Below are 22,188 nucleotides of genomic sequence, written 5' to 3'. Positions count from 1 at the left end.
CCAACCAGGTGCGGGATGGGCGAGACAGCGCCGGCGGGGGCTCCCTTCCAGCCCGGCCCCCTCCCGCGCCGGCACGCGCGCACACACAAAGTTCTGGGGGCCGCCTCTGCCGACCGCCTCTCCTCCGCCGATCGCACGGGGACGGCGCGCACACCTGGCCCTCCGAGCCGCGCTCGCTCCCTGGCCTCCCCCGCCCCGGCCGCCGCTCCTGCCCTCCGCTCGGCCTTCCCCGCCTCGCATCCGTGCCATCGGCGCTCGATTGCGCGCGGACTCGCTCCCGCGGCCGCCCCCCCACCCCCCGCCCGCGGCCGCCGCTCCCCGCCCCGCCCCGCCCCGCCCCTCCTCCGCTCCGCCCGCCCCTCCTCCGCCGCCCGGGCAACTTTTGCCGAAGCCCCCACGCACAGCCATGCTGAGCTGAGCCCCGGCCGGGGACTGGCCGCGCGCTGCCCGCCCCGGCTCAGCCCCACCGCGCACCGCTCGGGGGCCGCGGCCGCCCGGCCCTCGGCCTCGGCCGCTGCGCCCGCCCGGCCGCCCAGAGCCCCCGCGCAGGGCCCGGGCCGCGGCGGCGGCGGGGCGCCGGCCCCCTCCCCCGGCGCCGGCCAGCGAGGCGGTGATGCGGGCGCTGGCGGCCCGGGCTGCGCCGAGAGCGGAGACACAGGCTCAAGATGGCAGATGCCGACTGAGGCTGGGGGGGCCGAGACCGCGCGCCGCGTTCCCTTCCCCGTTGCCATGAATCGCGGACACCCCGGCCCCGATGGCCCCCGTGTACGAAGGTAAGGGGCGCCGGTCCGCCGACCCCTCGGCCCGGCCGCCCGGCCCCCGCAGCTTTGTTCTGCCCGCGGCCCCTCGCCGGCAGCCCCCGACCCGCAGCCCCGGCGCCCCACCCCCGGGGCTCGCCCCCGCCCCCGCCCCGAAAACGACCGGGATCCGGAATTTCACGGGATCTTATTTCCAGGGTGGAGAAAGAGGCGTGGGGGGGGGGGGGGGTTGGGGGGGGGGGGGCGACTGCCCGAAGAAAAGAGATGGGGAGGGGGCGCCGGGAAGAGACAGATCCGTGACCGTGCTTTTCATTTATTTGTAATCAATAAAGGTAATGCGGTATGGCTTTCATCCTGCACCCCCCCCCCCCCCAGGAAAATTACCTTTAGGATGATCTGCTTTGCCTCTGTCCTCACAGCTCCCCTTTCCGTTTCCCTCCACTCCCACCCCACACTCCTTTCTTCCTGGCTAGCCTCTGGTTTTGGGGGGCTGTCGAATCGGAATGTCGGGGCTAGGTGGTGAGAGAGGGCAGAGGGGAAAAGTCCATTTCAGACCCAGGCAGAACAATGAAATGGGCTGCGATCTCCCCGCAGTAGCGTGTGTAAGGGAAGATGTAGTATAGGTTTTCAAGTCGGGGAGGCGGCCCAGACGTTTTTCTCGCTGGGTCTGGGCAGACCTGCCGGGTGCACCTTCACCTGGCGTGGGGTCGTTCTTCCGAGGTGACTGTCTTGAGGAAGAAAGGAAAGCACGGGGGCAGGAGCCCTGCCTTCGCCTCGCACTCCCTGTCTCTTTCGTTTCTCTTGAGTCAGTTCTGTCAGCTTCCAGCCAGAAATCAAACCAGAATCAACTAAGTTTTTACACTTCGGCGTGTTTTTGTGTGCTTGTAGTAGGAGGCATTTTAAACCCAAGTGTGCCTGATATTCTAGTCGTTTCATCGTGAAAATGTTTTTCTTATGAAATCATTGAAATAGCAGCTTTACATACTTTTAGCGTCAGTCCAGCTGGCTTTCTTTCGGTTTTGTTCAGATATTCTGTGGATGAAATAGCAAATGAGGGGAAAGGGTTTGTGTGGAACCGAGAGGAGGGGCGAGGAGGGGAGATTTTAATCCTTCTGCAAATCCAGAGAACAGTCGAGGCGAGTGAGACAGGGAACGCATTAATAGTTTTATCTCCGTTATAAGAGGCAGATTAAAAAAAAAAAACTTATCTGAAAAGAAAATCTGTTATTAGTTCCAGGCTCCAAATGAATTAGGTTTCTGGATGGAATAAAGTTACTAGTCAGGCCCTGGATAACGAGGCTGTAAATAACCTATAGACTGTAAATATTTTTTTTCAGACTCTCTCAGAAACAAAGGGGCTGTTTAGAAGGCAACAGAGAGATGTTATTCCAGGGGCTTTCCTCTTTGATTCTGAAGAACACAAGGTCCATTTAACCATTCGACAAAACAAAACGAAATTTCTGATCACTCCACTACGCAGACTAGAACGAGCCGGTGGCTCTGTGAACACACTGGGAGAACCCATGTCGGGCATTCATTGTTCGTCTGTGTCTATGGGAGGGGGCTACAGTCAATGCTCCCACTGTCTATGGAGTGTTAAAATGAAACAATTTTCTCTTTATTAAGTACCTCCTTGAGACTCCCTCTGCTGGACACTCAGGGTGAGCATTAGAGAAGGAACTTGGCTTTGAATTCAGAGGTATAGTAAACGGCTGCTTTCCCTTTCACAAGGGTCTGGGGATGTGGGTCGGGATGTATTTTGTCAACTTTCTAGAAAGCTATGGTGGGAACTGTGCTGTTCTCCTCCTGTTCATTTCATTCGAAATCCGTATGAAATGTAGGCCATACCCCTGAGGCTAAGACTTGGCACTCCTGTCCTTACTTCTGTGTTCTTTTAGTGTATTACACCAGATGAAGCCCTGTGGGTGTGTAAGGTGTTATGGTTTCAGAATAATGGATCTCAAAGGTCCCAGGAGCACACTGGTTTTATTTGCAAGCCTTCCCTTCCCTGTTCCAGGTGGCCTACCTGGTCACCTCTTTCAGCCCTGGGTTTCTTTCCCTCTGTCTTGTTTGTGTGCTCCCTTAAAGCCTTCGCTTTGTACCCTTTGCTTCTACTCGAGTTTCTCCGTGCATCTTTATAATTCTTTTCCTAGTCTTCCTCCTCACTTCTCCTCACCCCATCCACGATCACTCTGCACGAGCCCAGGCCTGGGTCTTTTTGAGAGAGACTGTTGGTCATGCTCTGGAACAGACAGGTGACCTCTATAATCAAGGCTTGTGTTGCTGGAAGCTGCATTCACTTACTGTCATGGGTGCTTCTAAGACTCCGATGACCTCCTTTTTCCCTCCTTGGTGACATCCACTGGCTCAGGGAACCTGATTTTTACCGTATCCCAATCAGAACGCATGGACTCCCTGCGCATGTCCTGTAGGAGCAGGGCTTTTCCTGTGGAATGCTCCAAGAAGAGTGATTTCTAATAGTTTTCCAGCTACTAAAAAATCGAACATGGGGTTTTCCTCAGGAGAAGTATAATGACAGGTGAGGCATTTCAGGAATTGTGGAATTCAGGAGTGTACTCATTTGTTTAAATGGGGTACAACTGCCCCTGGTTGGGATACTGGGTGAAGGCCTGCATTCATTAGTGGAGCCTCCTGAACTGCCAGATATTTAGAGAGAAATGCTGTCTTTGAAACAAGGAATGTGTGATAATACGAATTCATAGGTGGCAAAGTGTAATCGGTCTTCCACAACTCGCTTTCAAGGATAGGTTTACAAATAGCACGTTAGTTTCCAGTGGCTTGGTGCTGATTAAGTTAAACTTCTTTACAAAGGTTTATTTTCTTTGGAAGGTTAAATATTCTCCTTGCAATTGTGTTTACCCCATCAACCTGCTTAGCAAGGCTTTTTTCAGTATGTCGTGCAAAGGCCAGCCGCAAAGGTCCATATTGCCATGGGTTCTGAATGAGAGGACCCTAAATCCAAGTTAATTATGTTCTGCTGTTCCTGAGATGTGCCATGTCGATTAGTATTGGCTTACACAGTCAGACTCCCCAAAACTGTAATGCTGAAATCTATCATGTGGGCCTGAAGACACCTACCAAGATACCTACCAAGAAATGGATTCTGAATCATCTTCCATTAAAAGAATTTGATGACACATGTTCTAAAATATCTTTTCCTGTGTTTATGTTTTATATTTTTAAAATGAGTAAGTATAAATATTGTTTTCGTTCTCACCACATTTGAGTAGTGAATCAGGGCTCGTTAATTTTATCCCCGATTCTGGACAGTGCGGTAGAACACTTGAATCAGAGAAATCTGGGGTTTGAATCCAGCTGTATGCCTTTGGGCATGTTACTTAACTTCTCTGAGCTTTATTTTTTTTTCTTTTTAAGTGTGAGGACACCATTAGAAACAAGTGTATGTTAAGTGCCTGGCTGTCGTAGGCATTCTCTCAGTACGTATTACGTCCCTCTATCTTTTGAGCTGCTTACAGACATGATGACTCCAGGGAAAGAATAACCCGCAAATAGTTTAGAAAACCAATAATAGCAACATTTCAATTATTAATCTCCTGCTATTCCTTTTCCAGTTTGGGCACCAGCAAGAATAAACCCCCTATGGCTACAGAAGAAAGAGCCCTTTTTGACTCCCTCTGTGACTTTTCCAGATTCTTTATTCCCACTGGGCTTCTGATGGTTTCAGGTAGAGAATTCCTCTTCTATAGTGGCGCATTCTATGCCATGTTAAAAATGAGGAAACCAACTGTTAGAGCAGAGTTTTCAGGGGCTGCAGCTGTGCCTCTGGGAAAGTATCCCAAAGTATGAACGATAACCTTTGCCCTTAACCAAGGATCCATTCCTCTCCCAGGCGGAGCCCTCAGAGGTGGCTCGGCCAGGGCCTCTCAGAGGGGAGGCACCCACCCAACCACAAGCCAGGGTCTGACGCCTCATGCATTAAACATAATTTTCCTACAAAAGAAAATTTGGTGCTTTCTGCAAGTTACACAGCTGCTCATAGTCTTCATGTTTTCTTTTTTGTGAGTCTTCATTTCTCTCTTCCTTCCTCCCATAGAGACCAATCTTGGGGAACCACCTCTGAGGTTTATATGGAACAAAGTAGTGATGATCAAGAGGGTGTGATGTGTGAACATTTGTTGTTGTTCTCTGAACACATAATCTGCCAGTGCTTGCTGGTAGTCTGATGGTGACAATTCCGGCACTTCCGGTTGCTCTCAAAGACGGGATTCAGAATAATGCCAGCTGACTTTATATAACCACCGATAGAGTGTGAACTCAAAAGGCCTGAACTTGTAATAGTTCCATTTCATATAGCAATACCCTGTTGGGAGGAAAAAAAAAAACCAAAAATTGAAAACCTGTAGTATAGGAAGGTCTTTCTTTTTCCTCTAAAAGAAACCGAGGTGCGTGAAGTTCATAGCGTTAAGTGTGACTTAGCCCCCGTTTATACTATGATGCATCCTCTACCCACGTTAACGCACGTTAATTCCTCCCTCCTGACAGACCCGAGAGGTTGGCACTCTCACCCCCGCTTGACAAACAGGGCACATCTTTAGTGCATTCATTTCACAAGCAGTTATGTAGGGTCCCTGTCCTCGAGGAGTTCAGAGTATGGGAAGTGAAAATCAAAACTAAACTGGGCTCACCGGACCGTGCTCTGACTCAAGATGGAATGTTGTGTGCGCGCGCGCGCGCCAGTTCTTAATTCTTACATGCCAATGTTTCTTATGGTGTAGAGGGAAGATCCCATTTCCCTATTTTCTCTTGAAATATTTTCTTTATTTGGAACCAAAAAAGTATTTCTGAATGTAGAAAATACCTATTACAAATTTCCTTAGAAGTTACCATCTCTGATTTCCAGAAGAATCCGGCTTCCTCTTTCATCACTTACATTTTGTATCCTTGTAAATGCAAATACATTTCTAATTTGCACATGCTGCCCGGAGACTTTGTTTTTGGTATTTAGCGGTACAGGCTCTGTTGTGAATGGACCCTTGCCTCAGACGTGGCTGTTGGAGAATTAATTCCTGGCTTTGCTGCCTGCCTCAGATCTTGTGTTTCAGGTAGTTCTGTGGTGCCTGTTGGTGGGGATATAGATCGAGCGGTCGCTAGGCAGATGCTCGGGGTTGTGGAAGAAGAAAACCCAGCTCTGCCCCTTGGGAGCATGGAGCCCAGAGCAGGATAGGACCTTGGGAGAAATGTCGTTCTCCCTCCTGCCTTCAGGAAGGTGAATGGTCATGACTTGAAATTAACAGTTTATTAAAAAAAAAAAAATTTTTTTTTTCCAGGAAAAGGCCACACTAGAAACTCCTTCAGTGACCAGTTCCAGTATTCTGTTAACCTGATTGTCAAGAAATTCCTGAGCCGGCCTGAAATCTCGCCTGCTGTCATTTAAACCTGTTTTCTTTGACTCAGTTCCTTTCTCTAAAACCTTTCATATACTTGAAGATAATAACTGGGTCTCTATAGCTTTTGCCTCACAGAGCCTGTTTTGTGTCCTCTCTCTCCTCTGAACTCTCTCTCGTTTCTACACATTAAAAAAAAATAGTGGCGATCAAAACTGAATACAGTTCTTTAATAATGGTCTCATTAGGACAGCGTATACAAGAAAAACGACTTCAGGGTTCTTGCATCATTGGGAACCCCTGCAGGGCGAGAACCAAATCTGATTCTCCTTTGTATTCCCCACAGTAGCTGTGAAGTTCCTTAGGCCTAGTGGGCGCTTCATAAATGTTTGTTGAATTGACTCTTCCTTTTAATATATCTAGGTCATGACTTATGTTACTCCTGCCCCGATTGGTGACTCAGAGTTAGCTTGCTGTCACCTGGGTCGCGAGTCTTCCTTTTCCCTGTCCTCGTGTCTAGCCATCCCTCACCCCAGCAATGCCATCTTCTGCTTGATTCTTTGAATCTGCTTGGTTACTTTGAATTTCACCCCTCTACTTCCAGCTCTGTAGAACCTTCTTTCTCTCCTACGCCTCTGACAAACAGTGCAGCAGACATAAGTATAAAAGTTGAACTACTCTCGAAAGAAGAGGAGCGAGCACGCAGAAGAGTCTTGATTCAGTGTAGTATCAGTTCCTCCAGGTTTAGAAAGGACGGTTTGTCAAATTCTTTTCGGATTCTGAGTCAGCTGAAGCCATACCTGTTTTTCCAGGTTCTCCATGGCGAGTAAGCGAGGTGTTCGTGAGAGTGGCTACAAGTGAGACTTGCTGTGGGGGTTCCTCCCTGTCTTTGGTCCAAAGCCAATGGAAGAGGCCAAAAGATATGATGGAGAAAGCCATCCAACTTGTGATTTTTCTCATGGGTGACTTTGCCGTTAGAAAGCAAGCTAGTAAAATAGTTACAAAAAGAAAAAGCAGCAAACCTTTAAAACTGCGAAATAATGTTGTGGTTTCATAGCCACTTATTTCTAAAAACGGCACTGAAAAGATTGGTAGTGTTTTTGAAAGTGGTCTCTTCTAGCAATTCTTGCCTAACTTCTTTTGCTCTGGTGGGTTCTGATTAATTAAATGCCACTGTTTAAACAGAATTAAGGTTGATTGACTCTTGCATGTCCTGATGCTGTAGACTTTATGGAACATTTCTTGTCACAAAAAGAATACAGTCTAATAACATAGGGGGACAAGTGCATTTCCCCCAGGTTGTGCTGTCCATCCTCTGTAAAACATTGCTGCAGAACCTGCTGTAACATTGGGTAGAAAAGCACTTTTGGTTCACACAGTTACGGATTGCAACCTGATGAAATGAGGTTTATTCCCGTATTTTTACCATTTTCCTCCATGTCAATATTGCCTCATTGATTCAACCTATGGAATTATTATTTACCATGTAAAATGATTTTTCCAAGGCCTTATCACAAGGAAAGTGATTCATCGTGTCAGTTCTGTGTAGAACTTCTAGTTCCATAGCATTAAAGAAGCAAATTTTAGTGATATGTGTGCCTGGAATCCTGTAGAAGTCCTGCACGCAGTGAGGAGGTTTGGAAAACTCTGATTTGTTGCTGGTTGTGGAAGTGTGTTTATTTTTTCTCTAATGAAGAATTTATAGAGCTCTGACAAAAACCAGCATTAAATTCTTGAAATTGTGCAGAAAGGCAGCAAGTTACCCTCCCGAGTTCTGTGTAATTGCACCTACTCACTAGAATCTGGGCTGAGAGCAGGAGCTTCTGCAGGAAAGTGAATTTCAGGGGAGCTCGTAACGGGCGGGGAGAGAGACGGAGCACGCGCACACATGTGCACGACCACGCGCACACTCGTGCCTTCAGCTCTATCCCCTGAACCACTTACACTTGCAGTCCCAGCACAGTATGATTACTGTTATTCATTAAGTATGACCTGCACCATCAGGAAAAGATTAATCGATACTCATTATGTTCTGTTAACTGAGACTGGGAGGTTCTCTAATGTAATACAGAAATGTTGTCATTAGAAAATGGTTAAAATAAAGAAACCCTTTCATTTAATTACACCATGACTTACTCCAAAAAGGATTTAAGGCCGCTTAACGGGTTAAGTTTCTGGAAGAGGGGAAATTAATCTACGTGGATCAATCGTGTGGATCAGCTTATTTCCAAGGATGTCGGATAAATGAGGTATTCCTGTGTGAAGAGACACAGAAACAGACAAAGCTCTTGTGCTGGCTTAACAAGGTGAATAAGCAGAGTGCATAATGGAATTCATTTGCAAAGTGATTTTTGCCTGGCTGGAATGGTAAGCACAAAATAGACCAGCAGACGAGAATGGTAAGTGTTTGGGATCTGTTGTTGAAAGGTTTAAAAGGGGTTCTAATTCAAGAGACATTTTACGGTGTGGAGAAGCGGACCAATATAATCAAAATGATACTTGAATAAGGTACTTTTTCCTGGCCTGGATATAATAGGAGGATCGAGGTGGGCAGAGGGTGAGCTGTGCTGGGAGGCCATGTGCTGTAGTATAAGGTGTGAGCACCGTGCACATGCAACTGGGCTGGTGTTGGTGTCGCATAGGAGAACATGCATAGAGCACTTATCAGCATGCCTGACCCGGGGCATCGATAAATGTTTGTTGTTTTTCTCTTTCCTCATGCCTTATGGCAGTGATCAGGAAAGCTTGCTGGGGTTGGCAATTCCATGATACTTACTCTGTTTTTCTAAAGAGTCTCTTCTTTTTTAGGCTCTCTCACAGTCCACAGTGGGATCACAGGATCTCAGGATCTCATGGGTCACAGTATACCCCAGTGGGGTCTCCACATGTTAGGATCAGCCTTTGACACAGGGGGAAACTGAGGCCTGGAGCAGTGAAGTGGCTGCCCCAGTGTCAGCTAGAGAGTCTGGGGGGAGGCAGAGCTGGGGTTCTTATCCTCTGGGGCAGTGTGCATCAAGCCCCAGAACATTAAGTGGGGCTTCACTGGGCTGCACCCCAGATGGAGTTCCGGGGTCATGGTGCCTGCAAGGCTGTCGGAGTCACTAAGCTTTTTCCCCAGACCTGTAAGGGAGCTCCTGGGTTGTGGTTCTCCCTCACAACCCACAGTGCCTCACAGAGCCCATCTGGAAGGAGTATTCCCCCCTTCCTAGGGAAAGCAAGGCCACATGCCCTCAGCTCCAGTGTTTAAAGAGTCTTCTGGGGGCCGCCCTGGTGGCGCGGGGTTTAAGTTCACACGTTCCACTTCGGCAGCCCGGGGTTCATCGGTTTAGATCCTGAGTGCAGACCTATGCACCGCTTGTCAAGCCATGCTGTGGTAGGCGTCCCAGATGTAAAGTAGAGGGAGATGGGCGCGGATATTAGCTCAGGGCCAGTTTTCCTCAGCAAAAAAGAGGAGGATTGGTGGCAGATGTTAGCTCAGGGCTAATCTTCCTCAAAAAAAAAAAAAAGAGTCTTCTGTTAGGAAGTTGTTCTTTATGTTTCCCTGAGAAAGTTTACAGCTTGTCACCATGAGCTACTTATTAACAAAAACAAAAATCACAGAAGAGAAACCAGTACAATTGTGATGAGTTTCACAGAACCTCAGAGCACCTTTCAGTCATTAAGCTGCTTTTTGGGGGGAAAAAACTGCTGATTTCCCAAGGTACAGTTTAGAGTCATTCTTTCTCATTGACATAACCAAGACTTGTGCACACAGGCCCTAGGAAAGGCCTGCAAGCAGGTGTGAGGCCTTTGGGACAGAGATTCCTGGGGTCCCAGGGACCAAGAACATGGTCTGGGGGAGGGCGGGTGTCCAGCCTCATGACCCTGGGGACTTCTCTCCCCAGGAGTGGTGTGGCTGGGGCCTGGAAAGTATGGGGTCCAGGCCCGGAACCCCTGCCCCCCTGCTCTAAGGGCAGTGCTGATAAGGGATACACACTTGGGCAACAGAGGCAGCTTGAGTGTTTCCTCTTGATACAGGTCATGGCTGGTGCCTGTTCACTGGATACCCTGATCTCCTTTCCCCCCTCAACCTGGATCTCACACTGTGGTTGCTCCATAAAGCACAGTTCATGAAACAGACCCATTTCCTGTTGCTTGCTAAGGTAGTCGATAACCAGTATGTCCCCCAACAATGAAACTCGGCAGAGAGCCTGGTCAGTCGGACAGCACTTCTGTATTGTCTGCTTCAGCCACTGACATACACGGCCTCTCCTACTGCTGACCTTCCTGATGTCATCTCACCTCTTTGCTTCCACCTGCTTGTCGCTGCCCACTCACCTACCCACAGCCAGGCTCCCTCACCTCCCTGTTTCCTTGTCTTCCTTGACTTTGTGTATCTTGGCTGTGTATTTGCCTTATTACACTTGTAGGTGTCAGGGTATAGGTGGAGGTACACTGGCGCTGTCTTGTGGGTATTTTTGTGTAGGCAACAGATTTGGAGAAGTGGTTCTCCAAGTTTGGCGATCATCAGTCACCTGGAGGGCTTGTTAAAACAGATCACAGGCCCCACCCTCAGAGTTTCTGTTTCAGTGGGGCTGGGGTGGGGCTCGAGAATTTGCATTTCTAATTGAGAACCCTTGTTGTAGAGGAATGCATTCAGAATGAGAGATCAGTAAATCTGTAAAATCAGATGGTAGTTATTTTGATTAGAACTTTCCTTGGGTGGTGAGAGTCAGGGACCTGACATCAGCGTGATTTGCAGCTCTGCTGCCTTTTGTGGCCGTGACTTCTTGAAGCCAGAGGACACTGTGCAGACCCAGCCTCTGGCCTTCCTGCCTCTGGCTCCAGGAGAGAGGAGGCCCATCTTCTCCAGGGCCTGTAGGTAAATGCAGGAGCTACTTTCTCTTGTTCTTCCAGAGCCAACCAGTCTGTAGTTTGTCCAGTTTGGCCCTGGGATCCCTGAATAGAATGGGCAGATATCATTCTCACAATAATAATATATTATTATTAATTAACGTAAAGAGCTTTGATTTTCTTTGTTTACAGATGAGGAAATTGAGGCTTAGAGAGATTAAATAAGGTGTCCAAGGTCTCATCAGTAGTAACTGGTAGAGCAGGGCTTGAGCCCCTCCTGATAGCTGAGCATGCTGTGTCTTGACCAGTGGCCTGCCCTGCTCCTCACAGGTGAGTTGGAGCGGTCCCTGCAATGTACAACAGGGAGATGCACGTTTGGGGCCCTCCTTGGGGAAGGCCCAACCACGGTGGAGGCTGGTGGTGCTGGAGTGTCGATGTCAGCAACACATTTCCCCAAGGCTCTGCTGTCTTGTTTGCCTCCTCTTCATCAAACAGGACCACATGATCTAGTGAGTGTAAGGCTCATAGTCCGGTGGCTGGCACGTGGGAGGAGTGTAGTAAAGGGCAGCCAAGCCACAAACCCCTCTTTGAGCAGCAAAACAGATAAAATATCTGAGAATAATCTTCCTGAGACCTCTAAGGAAAAAATGTTTTGAAAAGATAGAGTAACAGCTAGTACTTATCAAGCCCTAGCAATTGCCAGCTCTGTTTAAGGTTCCACATATATTAATTCTCGAATCCTTGCAGTAATGCTGCAAGGTGGGTTCTGCTTCCATTGTGTCCTGCAGAGACACAGGGGGGTTCCACAGCGCGGAAGTGGCCAAGCTGAGGTTGACCCCAGGCCAGCCTGGATCCAGAGCTCGTACCCTGACTGCCAGGCTGTAGCTACAGATCCCTTCTTAATAAGGGAATGAAATTTGTAAATGTGTTACTCTTTGGTTTTTCTCCAAATGTAAGTGTTCTTTGTTTCAATCAAAGTCTAAATAAATAGTTTTAAAATTTGAGAAACCGATTTCTCTAGGTCTTCTTGAATAAGTTGCTAAGTTGATGGGGCTGGAACAGTCAGGTCTGAAAGATAAGAGTAGTGAAGGGGCTAGCTTTACCACGTGTTAAACCATCAAGTTTGGCGTGAAATTTGACAGACCCATCAGTGGGGCAGAATAAGTGAGCCAGGTTTAAGGGCCTGTTGTCTGTGAGCATTTAATCAGTGATGAAGGAGGTTCCAGGAAGCCATGGGGAAAGGAAGGCTGAGTGACAAATGCTAATGGGACCGTGTGATAGCAATTTGAAAAATCTCAATGGATATTATCATCTCACATCAGTCTACCAACATAAATTCTACATGATTAAAATGTTAAATTCAACAAAATTCTGTTGAGCACATTCAATATGCCAGAGACTGTTCTGGGTGCTGGGTGTTCAGCAATGAGCAAAACCAATGAAAACTCCTATCTTGAAGCAGCCTACGTTTTAGTAGATAAAGGTAAATAATCCTTTTTTTAAAAAAAGCTTGAAAGAAATAGGTAGATATTTATCAAACCTCTGGAGGGGTTGAAATTTCGAAGCTTAGAATCTGTAGAAGAAAACACAGAGGAAAATATCAATAGTTTTGTCACTGTAACATTCCCCAAATGTTAAGGTTATTTCTGTTTTTTCTATGGTGCGTTCTTTCTCAGTGTTACTCAGTGTAACTTTAAGGTGTGTCTGAATTTTAGGCTGGGTCCTGCAAAGCAGAATTACTGGGTCAAGGAGTGTGAACATTTATCGGGGTCTAGACATATGCCACCAGATTACATTCCTCCCCAAAGTATTTTTTTATTAAACTAATCCTACCACCTATATAAAGATTTAAATTCACCCACCCATTCATTCAGGAAAAAACAGAGTTGCTCACTGCTCTCAGGCCCGGGCCCTCTCTTCTCAGGAGACATATCATTTCCAGGGCCTTTCAACAGCATCCATATATATCAGTGACTCCCAAAGTTACATCTTTACCTAGACTTCTTTTTTGAGCTCCAAAGTCATAAAGCCAACACTCTACTTAACAACTCTATTTGGATGTCTTACAGGCCTCTCAAACTTAACACTTACAAAGAAAAAATCTTGGTCAACCCTCTAAAATATGTGCCTCTTCCAGAATTCATTATTTCCATAAATGGCGTCATCTCCAACCAGTAGTTCACATCAGAAGCCTGAGAGTCACCTTTGACTTCGTTTTACTTCACATTTAATCCATCACCAAGTTTTATTGATTTTGCCTCCCAAATACAGCCATCCTTGTTTTTCACCATAGTTACGTTCTGTAAAGTTGCCACAAACACCAAATTAGCGAATGCGGAACCATTGTTCCTAGGGTTAGCTTCCTGTGAGCCTGTGGTCATATTTTCATCGACTGATCAATACTTAACTTTGTTTTGTGTGTGTGTCTGTTTGAAGACACCGTATTTAATATATATTGGTGATTCGTTAACGCTGAACTCACAGCCCGCAGCACGGTGGCTCATGTCTGAACGAAGCTTACCAGCACACGTGTTTTCTCCCGAAGGCACATCACAGCTTTTTTGCGCTTGGGAACACTCAACAGCCTTTCAGCCGTATGCTTGGGAGTCATTTTAAAATCCACAATAAAAAACACAAAAAGTTCAAAAAACATGGTACTAAATAGACCATGGAAAGTATACTTGCTTATGGTTAAGAGCTGAAACAAGAAGGCAGGGCATGACCCCGTTTGGCCTCAGCTGGGAACATGTGTGTCAGGCAGCTCGAATTTTTCGAGGTGTCATGTGCATGCCTGGGAATGACTGTGGAAGCCCACTCTGAGTATTGACTTTGAGATTACAAATAAATTTTAGCAAGTCAGTGAATTCACGAATACGGAATCTGCAAATAATGAAGACCAACTGGATATGGTGAACCTATCCGTTTCTTTCTCCTCTACCATCCCCTGGTCCAAGGTCAGCAAACTTGTTCTGTAAAGGCCCAGATAAGTGGGTATTTTAGGCTTTGCAGGCCAAATGGCCTCTGTCACAGCTGCTCAGCTCTGCAGTTGTGGTGAAAGCAGCTGTAGACAATACATGAGTGAGTGGGGCTGTGTTCCAGCAAAACTTTATTTACAAGAACAGGCTTTGGGCTGGTTGGCCCTTAGGCTGTAGTTTGGACCCTCGTAACCCACTGTAGTGTCTCATCTGGGCTGCCTTCCTGACCTACCCCCACATCCATTCTTGAGCTGCTACCTGATTTCCATGGTGATGCTAAGTGTAAATTGGATCTGACCACTCTCCAACTTCAGATGTCTAACCACGTCCCATCATACTTTGAATAAAATCCCAAATCCTGAACTTTGTGGCTACAACATGGTCCCTGCTTATTTCTGCAGTCCCATTCTATGTCCGCCTTCCCATCTTTGCCCCATCCTGGCCTCTTCCAGGTCTGTGACTGTTCCCACTGTCCTGCTTCAGGGAATGCTCGTCTGCCCCCTGCCTTGCTAACTGCTGCTCACTCTGCAGTCATAACCGAAATGTCACTTCCTGCAGTGTAAACTAGACACCCCCTTCTGATCTCAGGGCGCTCTGTGGCTTTCCTTATAATGCAGTTTTCAGGTACCCACTTATTCAGGTGTATTTGTTTCCACCTGCCTCCCCCATTGGACTGCAAGCTCCTTGAAGATAGGAACGTGTCTGTGTTCTCGACACCCACTGTAGACACTTCTGAAAACTTATTGAATCAGTGAATAGCTATACAACAAAGTTTTGTTCATTCAGATTTTGTCTGAAGCTACAATATAGAACCGTGTTTTAGAGCATTTAGTATATCTTCTAAAATTGAGAGTGATGATTAAAGAGCAAAAGTCATCCTGATGAGTGAGTTAGTAAAAGGGTGAGAATGTGTGTCTTTATTGTCAAAGGGTGTGTTCCACCGACAGATACATCTAGTCCAATGTTTGCTCCCCAGGACTTGAAGCTACGTGAAATCCTGCTGGTCACCCTTTTCTCCTAGCAATTTTTTTAACTTTGCTGGTAGCGTTTTCACACAGAGAAGTGAGGGTCATGTTCTTGGGAAGGTGTTTTGGTGCCCCTTTTAAAAGTGGACTTTAATTGCTAAAGCAATCCTGAGAAAAAAGAACAAAGCTGGAGTCATCACAATCCCTGACTTCAAAACATACCACAAAGCTACAGTAATCAAGACAGCATGGTACTGGTACAAAAACAGGTGCACAGATCAATGGAACAGAATTGAAAGCCCAGAAATAGAACCACGTATCTGTGGACAGCTTATCTTCGACAAAGGAACTGAGGGCCTACAATGGAGAAAAGAAAGTCTCTTCAACAAATGGTGCTGGGAAAACTGGAAAGCACGTGTAAAAGAATGAAAATTAACCATTCTTTTTCACCATTCACAAAAATAAACTCAAAATGGATCAAAGACCTAAAGATTAGACCTGAAACCATAAGGCTTCTAGAAGAAAATATAGGCAGTACACTCTTTGACATCAGTATCAAAAGGATCTTTTTGGCCACCATGTCTTCTCAGACAAGGGAAACAATAGAAAGAATAAACAAATGGGACTTCATCAGACTAAAGAGCTTCTTCAAGGCAAGGGAAGACAGGATTGAAAAGAAAAAACAACCCCGTGGCCGAGTGGTTAAGTTCGCGCACTCCGCTGCAGGCGGCCCAGTGTTTCGTTAGTTCGAATCCTGGGCGTGGACATGGCACTGCTCATCAAACCACGCTGAGGCAGCATCCCACATGCCACAACTAGAAGGACCCACAACGAAGAATATACAACCATGTACTGGGGGGCTTTGGGGAGAAAAAGGAAAAGAAAATCTTAAAAAAAAAAAACAAAAAAACAACCCACCACTTGGGAAAAAATATTTGCAAGTCATATATCTGACAAAGGGTTAATCTCCATAATAGATAAAGAACTCACACAGCTCCACAACAAAAAATCAAACAACCTGATCAAAAAACGCACAGGGGACATGAACAGACATTTCTCCAAAGAAGATATATGGATGGCCAATAGACACATGAAAAGATGCTCATCATCACTAATCATCAGGGAAATGCAAATCAAAACTACACTAAGATATCACCTTACACCTCTTAGAATGACAACAATAACCAAAACAAAAAGTAACAAATGTTGGAGAGGTCGTGGAGAAAAAGGAACCCTCATACACTGTTGGTGGGAATGCAAACTGGTGCAGCCACTATGGAAAACCGTATGGAGATTTCTCAAAAAATTAAAAATAGAAATACCATATGACCCAGGCATTCCACTACTGGGTATCTATCCAAAGAACTTGAAATCAGCAATTCCAAAAGTCCCATGTACCCCTGTGTTCATTGCAGCATTATTTACGATAGCCAAGACGTGGAAGCAACCTAAGTGCCCATCAACTAATGATTGGATAAAGAAGATATGGTATATATATACAATGGAATACTACTCAGCCATAAAAAGGATAAAATTGTCCCATTCACAACAACTTGGATGGACCTTGAGGGTGTTATGTTAAGTGAAATAAGCCAGGTAGAGAAAGACGAACTCTGTATGACTCCACTCATATGGAAGTTAAACATCTAGACAAAGAGAACTGATTGGTGGTTACCAGGGGAAAGGGGGGGTAGGGGGTGGGCACAAAGGGTGAAGTGGTGCACCTACAATGTGACTGACAATGTGCAACTGAAATTTCACAAGGTTGTAAACTATCATAATCTTAATAAAAAGTAAAAAATAAATAAATAAAAGTGGACTTTACTTTCTTCTCTCAAGCCATCACCCCACCCCTCTGAGACCCTAACTAGTATTAATTTTTTCCTACAGCGTTAGTCTGGGGAAGAAATCTTTGTCGGAGAATCATCTTAGCAATGAAGTTTCAAGTTAGAGATTGTTCCCAAGTCATTCCAAGAATCCTACATGCTATAGATGGACCCACCACTTAGCGTATTCTAGGAAGGTAATATGTCCTTTCTTAGATGACCTTTTGTAGATGAGTAGTGGTGAAATTTAAATCCTTATTTAACTTCTTTTTTTAAAAAATGTATTATAATAGAAACACCACTTGTGCTATAAAAAGTTAGAAAATAAGGGCAAGCAAAACACACACACGTGCACACTTTCTCTTTTCTTCTCTCTGGAGATTACCAGTGTGGTAGTTTGCAGGTCTTTGTCTTTGCATATATGTGTACAAATCCTTTTTTTTGACCAAGATAATATATTACTGTTTTGTAATCTGCTTTTTTCAAGGAACAGTTTCCAACCTTGTATTTCAGTAAAGTTCATTTCATTTAATCCCTTGTGCATATTCAGATTTCCATAATTGGCCCCCAAATGCCCTTCGAAGCCTGTTTGTTGGAATCAGTATCTGATTGAGGACCTTGCACTGCGTCTGGTTGTAACTGCCTCTTAGTCTCTCAATCTGGCACAGTCTCTCACAAAGAAATGGGCCAGTTGCCTGTAGACGCTCTCACCTTCTAGATGTGTGGGGTTGGTTCCCTGGGGCGGTGCTGAGCTTGGTTCTCCATCCCATGAATCTCCTATATCTAAAGGCTTGATGGACTCAGGTTCATCATTTTTGTCTAGAATACCCCAGAGGTGATTCTGGGCACTTCACCTGCCTCCCAGTGACCCACTGCTTGTGAAGCTAAGATTGACCCCCTGGTTTAGGGTTGTGGCAGCCTGACCTCTCCATTGTCCAGTTCCGTTTTCCTCCTTGAGATGAAAAAGTGATCTGTGTAGTATAGGCCGTTTACTGAATGGTTTTAGCGCTAAATTATAATTCTTTCCTCAACTCATACATTCGTTAGGTTTTGTGACATGATGTTTTTCTAATTTTTTCATTTCTTGTATAAAGTAGAGCTTTCCCTCTTCAGTTGGGCTGTGTGGTTACCCTGAAGTAATAGTTCCAACTGGAAAGGCAGGAGCTTTGCTAATACTCTCCCTTTAATCATTAATTTTCAAAGTAAAGAGTTGTGTAATAGCCATTTCAAATAGTGAGAAATGAGTTTTTCTGCCTCTTTCTTTTTTATCATTATACAGTCATGAATTTGTATTGATTTGGTGTGTTTTAATCGTTAATCTTTTTGTTACAACTTCAGGCAGTAAGACCCCTTCAGCCAGCTCCTGTGACCTTTTGACAGGACCTCCGTAATTTTGAAAAGCTTTCCTGCTAAAAGGCACAAGGTGCCCCAGGCCCATGTTGGACTTTTCAGTGGTGTTGGACAGTGGTATCAGAGACCACAATATGGGCGTTAGGGGTGGTTTTTGTGACAGAGGTGACTTGTTTCTAGGGAATTTCAGTGGACAAAGCTAGAAAATATGTATTGCTAAAAATTAACAGTTCAGATTGACAAGTTCAGTTTCATTTTAATTTCCCTGTGCTTTCACTTAGTTTCCTCAGTTTTATCATTGTAACTCCTTTCTCTTCTACAGAAAATTTTTATTTCTTCTTTAACCTGTAAATATAAGAATATAGTTTCAAAGTACCAATATTTCTATTATCACAAACACTGAGACTACAGAGGAAAGTTTAACACATCTTTGTAATTTTTCTCTTGTCCTTAGAATGCATCCAGCTAGGGAAATATAATTAAAAACTGTAGTCTAAAGTCCCTAAAAATAAATTCTTCCTCAGACTGACTGTGGCACCAGTTTGACGTAGGTTAGATTCATATCTTTCTGTTTCTTTTTGGTTTCAGAAATTTTTAAATTTAGCCTTTTTGAGATAGGTAATACATTTATATGACTGAAAGGTCAAAAGATGTTAAATCGAGATGACAGGTATATTGGAATTTAAGTTATTCTCTCTACATTTCTTTATGTTTGAAAGTTAAAAATAATTAAATTTAAACTATAGAAAAGATATACACAATGAAATATTGCCCTCGTCACCTCATACATAACCATTTTTATTAGTATCTTGTTTAACCCTTCGAGTCTTTCATTTTGCAGATTCAAATTGTGTGTATGTGTGTACTCTTCTTCTCTTTTATTTATACAAGAGGTAACATACCATATATATTGTTATACATCTTAACTTTTTTCTCTTAACAATGTATTCTGGAGCTCTCTCCATATTAGTACATAGAAATTATTTTCAGTCTTTTTTATGGCCACAAAGTACTCCATTTTGTTGACATAACCATGGTTTATGGAATAGTAGCATAATCTTAGATTGTTTCCAATCCTCTGCTATTTATAAACCATGGATAACCTTATATACATGTCATTCATACTCACGCAGGTGCATCTGTGGATAGAATCCTGTAAGTGGGATTGTATAGTCAAAGGGTGAGTACATCTGGAATGTATGAAAGATATTGACAAATTCCTCTTGTTAGGATTTGTACCGTATTTCACTCACACAAGCCATATGTGAGCGTGCCTGTTCCCCTCGAGCATTACCCACAGAATCCATTGTCAAATTTTTGGATTTTTTGCTGGTAGGTGAAAAATGGTATTTTCATGGAGTTTTAATTTATATATCTTTTGTTATAAGTGAAGTTGAGCATCTTTTTATTCATTTAAATATCATTTTATATTTATTTTTATGTGGACTGTGTTTTGAACTTTATACATTTTCCTGTATGTTGTCGGTCTTTTCTTCTTTATTCCTAAGAGCTTCTCATACACTGTCTGTGATGAGTTGCAGATATTTTTTCCCAGTTGGTCTTGTATGCTTTGATTCCCTTATGGGGGTTTCTTTTGTCCTTGGAAAGTCTGTTTAATTTTATGTAATCAAATTTATCTTTTTGTTTATGCCTTCTATATTTTAAGTCAGAATTAGAAAGACATTTCCTATTTCAGGTTTTTAAGTTCCTTCTAGTACTTTTGTCATTTCATTTTTTCCATTTATATCTTGGTTCATTTGGTGTTTATACTAGGATATGTTCTGAGGTTTGGAGCCAACTTTATATTTTCCAACATTCAATTGTCCCAACACCATTTGTTAAAAAGTTTATATTTTTCCCACAGTATCATTTTGTTGTTTATTATATATTAAATTGCTATAGACTTGGGGGTCTATTTCTAGACTCGCTGTATTTTTCCATTGGTTGATCTGTTAATTGTTGAAGTTTATATTACGTTTTGCTATTTGAAAGGACTAGTTCCCCCTCATTGCTCTTCCTTTTCAGAGTTTTCCTGGCTATTCTCCCTGTTTGTTTTTCCATATGAACTTTAGAATCAACGTGTCTTGATTTCAGAAAATTTCCATTGGGATCATGTTAAATTTATAAATCACTTAGGGGAAATTAACAACTTTATGAGGTTGAGTCTTCTTATCTAAGATCATGTTTTCTTTCCACGTGTTCTTTTTTTGTGTACTTTAGTAATATTTGAAGTTTTCTGTATATAGTTTGTATATATTTCTTAAATTTATGCTTATAAATAAAGTCTTTCATTGTCTTCCAATTGGTGGTGGTTTGTATGGATGAAGACTGTTGAGTTTCATATGTATTTTTAACAGCTTTATTGAGGTATAATATGTAGTAGTAGGTATAATAATTAGTCATCATTCCCCAGTGCCACCTTCCCCTCATTCCTTTGAAATTACTAATCTGCTTTCTATTCTGGAGTTTCATATAAGTGAAATCATACAACACGTGGTCTTTTGCAACTGGCCTCTTTCACTTAGCATGATGTTTTCAAGGTTCATCTGTGTTATAACATGTGCTTGTCTTTTTTTCCATAGCCATCCTCATGGGTGTAAAGTGGTATCTCATTGTGGCTTTGATTTTCTGATTTCTGTATGTGTTTAGTTTCATTTCACCACCCACTCTGGTGAGATGTCATGAGGGTGGGGAATGGGCACTCAATTCTAAATCCCCAGTGCCTCCCACAGTGCCTGGCAAGTACTGGGTGTTCAGTAAAGGCTCATTGAATGAATGAGTGGATCTATTACACCTCTAAGCCACCTCTACTTTTTTATTTTACCCTAAGAAAAACATAATTAGTATTTTCTTCCCCTCCTCTTAGAAAGTCATGTGTGAATCCAATAGCCTAGTAAAAACAGTTTTGTATGATATATGGTTTGAGATGATCAACATTACTTTTTCTCACACTAGAATGAATGAATGAGAGTTGCTGCTACCTATGTCTAGGAGAGTCACTGTCTTTTTGGGAGATGATTTTAAGGCCTAGATTCTAGTGTTACTGGAGACTACTTGGTAACATATATAAGACAGAAATGAGGAATTAGGTAAAGGTGTTCTGGGCCTGGGGACAGGGAGTTTTGAGAGAGCTCAGTCAGCTCACAGGTACTTAAGAAGTCCTAAGTTTACCAAGGGCTGTGTTCCAAAATTTCTTTTGTAAGGTGGTTGTGTGAATACAGATCACATTTAACAATAGGAAAAAGCGGTATCCATTAAGAATTGGGTCTCAAGGTAGCCTTAAAGAATAGTTAAGAGAGCATAGCTGATGCGTGTGTGAGGGCACGGGGTATACAGGAAACCTCTGCACCTTCTCAGTTTTGTTGTGAATCTAAAACTGCTCTAAAAAATACATCTAATGAAATTTTTTAAAAGAGAGAGCATAACTGAAATACATATATTTTCTAGGAAAAGAGAAATAATTAAATGTCAGAAAAATAATACTGAATAAGAAATGATTATTTCTCTTTAATGTCAGTGTATGAAGAACAATATTTTAATTATAGAAATAGGTGAGATCATGTGTCTGTGTGTGTCTGCAGGAACATTTGGGCACTGTCTAAGGATTTAGAGGCTGACAATATTGGATTTTTGTATTGCCCCAATTTTCCTCAGAATATCTGACTTTTCATATGGTTATTATCCTTATATTATTAGGCATGTTTGGGTTGCGAATAGGAGAGAAAGAGAGAGATTGCTAAACTCACTGATTCATTAATTCATTGGTTAACTGAGACAGATTGCTTTCCCTCAAGTGTCTGGGCCTGAGAGATGGGGAGGGTAGAGCGTGGTTCAAAAGAATGTGCATTTGCTATAAGGAAACAGTTGTCTGAAAAGAATTAATTGAGGATTGAACTGTATGAGATAGTAGCAATATCTGAAGGGCAGATAGATAAAAAAGGTAGCTGCAGATCCAACTTGAACCAATGATTTGAAAGCCGTAGGGAGCAGATTTAATCAAACTGTAAGGAAGAGCATTATAATACTGAATTCTTTCCACAAATGGACAGTCCTGAGGAACAGATTCCTTTGGACGCTAGAGGCATTCAAGATGAGCACCTTTTGATGGACCTGCT

At 43.8% G+C, this 22,188-nt stretch overlaps 1 protein-coding gene across 4 annotated transcripts in view; it reads left to right on the top strand.

Moving 5' to 3' along the window:
- The first annotated feature begins 597 nt into the window (after positions 1–597).
- Positions 598–22,188, top strand: part of HIPK2 (homeodomain interacting protein kinase 2) — a 174,361-nt gene continuing 152,770 nt past the window's right edge. Inside the window, exon 1 of one of the 4 annotated variants that reach the window (XM_070514545.1) lies at positions 598–773. In XM_070514545.1, coding sequence (XP_070370646.1) covers positions 755–773 — 19 coding nt within the window. In that variant the 5' untranslated portion in view covers positions 598–754. The remainder of the gene's footprint in view (positions 774–22,188) is intronic. The other 3 variants (XM_070514547.1, XM_070514530.1, XM_070514548.1) reach the window with 3 other exon arrangements.

The sequence above is a fragment of the Equus asinus genome, chromosome 1 (genome assembly GCF_041296235.1).
Source record: "Equus asinus isolate D_3611 breed Donkey chromosome 1, EquAss-T2T_v2, whole genome shotgun sequence".
NCBI lineage: Eukaryota > Metazoa > Chordata > Mammalia > Perissodactyla > Equidae > Equus > Equus asinus.
The sequence above is the reverse complement of the archived record's forward strand: the minus strand, read 5'-3'. Positions and strand labels throughout refer to the sequence as shown.